Below are 6,431 nucleotides of genomic sequence, written 5' to 3'. Positions count from 1 at the left end.
AGCCCGTTTCATTCTCTATTGCACTAAAATAAGATTGTGTCCTAACATATGAAACTTTAAAATAATGTGATATACTTCTGTGAGAAGAGCGTTTTCTTCGAGAGGGATCATTGAGAAACAAATCAACGGTCTATTTTATATTCATTTATTATTATAATCAACGTGAAAAACTTTTTTTAAAAAATCTTCACTAAATATTTTCATGAACTTTAGGACTAGACAATGTTTCTATTCTCTGTTGTTACTGACATTGATGGTATACTGGATGGACGAGATATCCTGGACATTGAGGGACCTTTGTTCAGCCCTGATGACATCTCCACCTGATAGTTTGGTAGAAGGCTTCTCACTCTGCGGAAATGGCCACAGCATACTGTGTAGAAGGTTCTGTCTTGATGGACGTAGATAAAATAGTTAGAACAGTTGTGGATGACTGTCAGGAACTTGATGTACCAAGGTACGTCGGACCAATAGTTTTCGCAGCCCTTGCTATGAAGGTAGATGTTGAACAGGATTCCCGGGGTGTTCAGCACGAAGAAGGTGCCAAAGACCACCACCAGCAATTTGAACGTTTTCCAGTTTGCCCTGACGTGCTTGAAGCCACTTCCGCCCGGAGATCGTCGCCCTGGGCGCTCTGCTGGAATGGTCAGCTTGCAGATGACCCTGATTTGTCTCCGAGTGATCACGCAAATGTGCACGTATATGGCACACAGAGCGCCGCTCCAGACGGCGTGAAAGGCGGGAAAGAGGTGCGCCAACCTCAGCTGTAGTTGATAGTTAATGTCTTCTTCTGTGATGAGTTCCACGTTGGTTACCAATGGTACGGCCCAGGCAAATATAAGACTCGACACCACTAGAAGCGTCCGATTCATCTTCACGTGGAGAAACGGCTGCGTGATGTACAGCCAGCGCTCCAGTGATATCAATAGAATGTTTGTGTAGTTGCTGCACAATGTAGCTAGCCAAATAAATATCATAACACGTACGATAATGTGGCCAAATCCTGGCCAGTTGCCGGTTAGTAAACCTTTGCTCGCTATCACTGAGCGTGCAGTAATGAAAACAGCAAATAAAAGTTCACAGACGGCTAAAGATGAGATGAAGACGTTTGGTGTCGTCCTTAATCTTGGCGTGCAGCAGACGACTAGGATAATTAATGAGTTAATAAGAACAGACAGTTGAAGCAGAACAGCCACTGAGATGTAATAGACTATGCTATAGCCTTCAAACCACGGTGATGGCGTAGGAATGGACGTGTTAATGTCGTCTGCTATTGTCAAGTTTATAACAACCGCCATGTTGTTTTCACTACTAGAATCTTTCATTGTTGTTACTACATCTTCTCTATCAGTTCTCAGACTTGTTCTATATTGAAGCAGTAGGATGCTACTTTGTTTTGCTTTTATATAGACTCACTTTTATCGTCAACTACGATTTTTAAAGTTTAAAGCTTTATAAATATTTTTTTTTATTCTAGTATCCAATTAATGTTCGAAGGTCTAGAATTATTCTAGATGATAATATCTGATGTCTAGATTATCCTTACTTATAAGGTAGGCCCTATATTTGTTTGTATGTTTTTAATCTCAGGGCTATGTAGTCCAACAAGTTGTACAATTAATGAACTACAAAAGTTATTCAACTATTATCAAAGATTAAGATGATATACAAGACAGTCTCGAGAAATACACATCAATTAAACCGGATCAAAGGGAGAGAATACGTTTAGGTTTGGAAGAGCTATTCCGTTTGGAGACATTTAGCTGGAATTGTTCTCAATCACATTGTATAGGAATCCATTTTTTTTCACTAATTTATATATGATATACAATTATATACAATGATCTTCTTTTTTGAAGTAATATCTGTATTGCATAAGATAAGACATAATGCAATGCATAATATTTCCTGCTAAAAGAATCCATAGAAATCTGTTCAATTACATCTCCCTGTTACTAGAACAATTTATGAATGAATAAAAAGGGTCTTCACTGACATCATTAAGAAATTGCATGAAACATCTTTGAACATTTTAAAACATTCAATTCTTTTTTCTAACCACTGGCGTGAAGGAACCAATTCTCTTCCGAGGTTTTTATCAAAATGTTTTCGTAGATAAAAGCTCGATGCTTCTCGGTTGATAGAAAGGAGGACACTGAATGACATCTCCATGAAATTAGTTGGTGATACTTTGGACAATTGCAAAGAACAAAATTGAAAAACGAAAAACGAAATAACACTTTATGTCAATCGCAATAGTGTCCTCCAAGCCACTTCAATGTGTTGCTGTCCCTCGAGATCTACAACTACAGAATCACTGGCCTGGTAACCCACCTTTTTTTTTTGCCTCTCTATTCAACATCTAAACTTTAAATAAAATGTGTCTTTTTTTTTATCTAAAATCAATTATTTGACACGATAATTTGAGAAAATGTCGTTTGAAAAAAAAACGCTGATAGAAAAATCAATCTGCAGTTAAAAGCCAAGGTTTGTCAAAACTAATTCGTTCTAGGAAAGGAATTAGCCTACAGTTACAGTATATATGTTACCGATGAAAATTGGACTTAGTGTAGAGATATTTTTATTCTTAATTCCTATTCTTCATTTTGCTTTTCTGTTCTTTTCAATTAAAAAAAACATTCTAGATAAGACTTTGTATAAATTGCCTGATCTAGATCTAGGTCCAGTCATTTTGTGCAAGGCCTAAGCAAAGTTAAAAAATAGTAAAGTTTATTTCTTCTTTACCTGAAAATACCAGGCATTCTATAGAATGGTGGATTTCACACTTTGCCCGTCTCTCTCTCTCTGTCACTCTCACGCCCACACACAAACATATTTTCACCACACGTTTGTATAGTTCTGGAACCTGGGTGCTCTATAGAAGACATCTAAGGCTCCTTGAAAACTTCAATCAAAGGTGCCTCCGCTCCAAAATGGAATAACGCTGGCAGGACTACCTTACAAATAACCCTGTTCTGCTGGAGGCTGGTGTGGAAGCACTACTTTTACCATTCGAAAGCTGCGATGGGTCTGAAACTTATCCCACATGGGAGACGACAGCATGCCAAAAGCAATCTTTTTGGGCGAACTTAAAAGGAGGACTGCGTATCAGAGGTGACCCCCCCCCCCAAACCGTAAGTGCTATAAAGATCAACTCAAGACCCGTTTTTGCCCTCACTGGTACAGAGGAAGATAGCTGGCAGCAGATGGCCTCTGAGAGAGGCAATAGGGGAGCTCTCAATGAAGGCCTTGGGACACACATTTGAGGCCCAGAGGAAAACCTTGGGACACACATTTGAGGCCCAGAGGAAAACCTTGGGACACACATTTGAGGCCCAGAGGAAAACCTTGGGACACACATTTGAGGCCCATAGGAAAACCTTGGGACACACATTTGAGGCCCAGAGGAAAACCTTGGGACACACATTTGAGGCCCAGAGGAAAACCTTGGGACACACATTTGAGGCCCAGAGGAAAACCTTGGGACACACATTTGAGGCCCAGAGGAAAACCTTGGGACACACATTTGAGGCCCAGAGGAAAACCCCTGTGGAGGACAAACGCAGAAGACGTTGAGACGTCTGCATGAGATATTGAAAAATATGCGGATTGGGTTTGCGTAGTGAAGTGATACACTGCACTCATACTTAATGTTAGGAATCAAAGACATTGCCATTCACGGGCGTAGCTTGGGGGGAGGGGGGGGGGTCCGACGTTGCAGGTCAGTGTTAAGCCCTTCTATAACGATTGGTCTCGGTTCGACACTCGACTCGACAAGAGTTGTTTTTACTGAGCGCCTAAACGCAGCACGGAAGGCCTTCTCCCAGATACCCAACTGGTCCACAAAGGAGATTGGATCATAGCGTCCCGAGCATGCTATAACCATGATGAGAGCTATTTAAATATAGGTACAGAAAATACTTTAATAAGTTTCAGTCAACGAAAGTCTAAAGCTACATCGGAATAAATTCAATTAGCGAACGCTGAAACAATTATAGAAATATTCAGAAAGAGTTGGCTTACTTTAGACACAAGAATTTCGCTAGTGTAAGACTTTCATCCAGAGTTCGATGATAAAGTACGATATGCATATAGCAAGCGACTTAATTTAATACGAAGTGCAAATCTTGAAGTAAAAATTCTGTTAATGTATCGTATCACCATTTTTTAATGTTAAAAATCTCAGCAACAGATACAAATCTACTTTCAATTTAATATATCTCGGTAGCATCTGTCTCTTTAGAACCGAGTGGTTCAATGATCTCAGAGAGAAGATCATTGTTCCAGATTAGATTCTCCAAATGTAAATACAAATTATCGGCGTTCAAGATAACAAGTTTAATCAATACAGTCACACTGCAAACCAGTTGTCTCCTTTGTAACCACTGTTGGTAGTGGAGGACAGCACTCTGAAGAGCTATAAGTGTACAAGTGAAAGTTAAAACACTTCAACTGATTACGATGTGAAATTGGGCCAAACACACATAGTGGTTCGATCTTACAGTTTATATCAGCCTTTTGGTATAGGCCTAATAGGCAATATTTGCACAAGAGCCTGCGGCAGAAAGCTGGCTAAAAGACGAGGCAGAATAGGAAATGAAGTGCTAGAGGGCGGTTGGGGCAGTGTAATATTTGTAAAATCTCATCTACTTCACTGCCATAACATTCTACAACTTTTATATTTACAGTCTTGACGAAGAATGAATTTAGAAAGATTTTTTTGTTTATGCTTGGTAACTAACAACTACAACACTGCCAAGTCACTGGTTTTCCTGGCTGGTTCAGGCAACCCATTCCATGCTCTAATAGCACATTTGGAACGAGTAATGTGCCTTTATCTTTGTGTCTTTCTGAGTATTTTATTAAACTTTTGTTTTTGTATTTGAAGATTATGGTTCAGTGTTTTATGTATGATTGCTACATTACTTAAGTCTTCTACCATGAAGGGTCTCAATTTAAAGATGTTACAAAAAGCGTTACTCTACTCAAATGTAAATATTCGTTTGTTATGAATGCCATTGCTCTATTTTGTGTCTGTTCTAGTTTCTTAATGTTTTTTGCGTTGATGGGTCCCAAACAGAGGATGCATATTGGCCTTACTTACTCAGACTCAGGTCCCCCCGCGCCGTTCGGCGGATTGGGCGGCAAGCTGTCTCTACAAAGATCTGTCGCTGGCAAAGTCTGAAGCCTCTTCCCACCTCATGTCCACTAAGGTCCTCCATGACAGTGTGACGCCAAGTTTTACGTATCGGCTTCGATTTCATGTCACTCTAACCAAGGTCAAATAACATTTGTTTTTGTTCTTATTTGATTTGTAGACATTTCTTCTAATAAAGCCCAAAATGGCAAAATAGTTTGTTTGATTTTTTAATTTCACCAGTATGGGGATTCCATGATAGTTTCTCATTTATTATAACACCTAGGTACCGGTATTTTGAATGTTTAGTCTATGTAACTGGTTTACCATGAATAAGATACGTGGTATTAATTTGTTTTAGCTTTTTTTGTTACTTTTAATAACCGACATTTTTCTGACAGGAAAGACATGCCACAATTTGATTCCCATTTCTGTAATTCATCTAATTCTCTTTGTAAAATTTCTGTCTGGTGTTGTTTTTGTAGTTCTTTATATTAAGCAATCGACTTTTGTTCCTGAAGTAATGCAAATTGGTAAATCATTTATGTAAATTAGAAAGACTGTTCCTAGAGGTACACCTGAGTTTACTATTATTGGTGTTGATTTAGAGCCATTTATTATTACAGATTGTTCTATCCCTATTAAAATATATTGTACACATTGGTGTAATTAGCCAAAATTATAGTGGTGAACTTTGTCAAAAGCCTTAGAAAAATCTAATAGAATAGCATCTATTTGCTCATTATTATCTAAAATCAAAACCTTTTAAAAAATCATCAATTAGTCCTATTAGTTGTGTGACGTTAGCCTCTTTCCAGTCCCTTAGTACTCTGTCCTGGTAAAGAGATGCCTGGACAAGTATTTTGAACACTGGTGCTAGCGCTAATAGTTATTGGATTCCCTTTCTATTCATCTTTATCTCCTATGTTCGAATTAGGTAATGTCTTGTCTCCAGGGCCCGAGAATATTTATTTAGAATGTTAGCTTTAATTTTATTGTTATCTTCTCTTTCAATGGTTCTTCTCCTGTTGTTTCCATTTTCTTAGATTTAATGTATGACCATACATTCTAATGGTTATCCTTAGATATTTTATTGATTATGTATTCACTCTGCAGCTGTCTGCTTACTTATTGGATTGGATGTTTAATTTTAACTCTTTCTGCCTTAGTTTCTTTAAATTAGGTTTTCCTTTATAAAGTTTCTTTAATGTATTGTGGTGGCACAGATGGGGGGTAGTGGTGTATGTGTAGTCAGCCGACGCAAATCGCCCCAGGCCAGCGCTAGACGAGCGGT

General features: G+C 38.5%; 1 protein-coding gene across 1 annotated transcript; it reads right to left on the bottom strand.

Moving 5' to 3' along the window:
* Positions 1 to 215: 215 nt before the first annotated feature.
* On the bottom strand, positions 216 to 1,298 carry LOC129925970 (bombesin receptor subtype-3-like). The gene has a single exon (XM_056027577.1). It carries the CDS (start codon positions 1,296 to 1,298, stop codon positions 216 to 218), a length of 1,083 nt encoding a protein of 360 aa, XP_055883552.1.
* Between the last annotated feature and the right edge of the window lie 5,133 nt (positions 1,299 to 6,431).

Source organism: Biomphalaria glabrata, chromosome 4, assembly GCF_947242115.1.
Source record: "Biomphalaria glabrata chromosome 4, xgBioGlab47.1, whole genome shotgun sequence".
Lineage (NCBI taxonomy): Eukaryota > Metazoa > Mollusca > Gastropoda > Planorbidae > Biomphalaria > Biomphalaria glabrata.
This window is presented reverse-complemented; position numbering and strand designations above follow the sequence as displayed.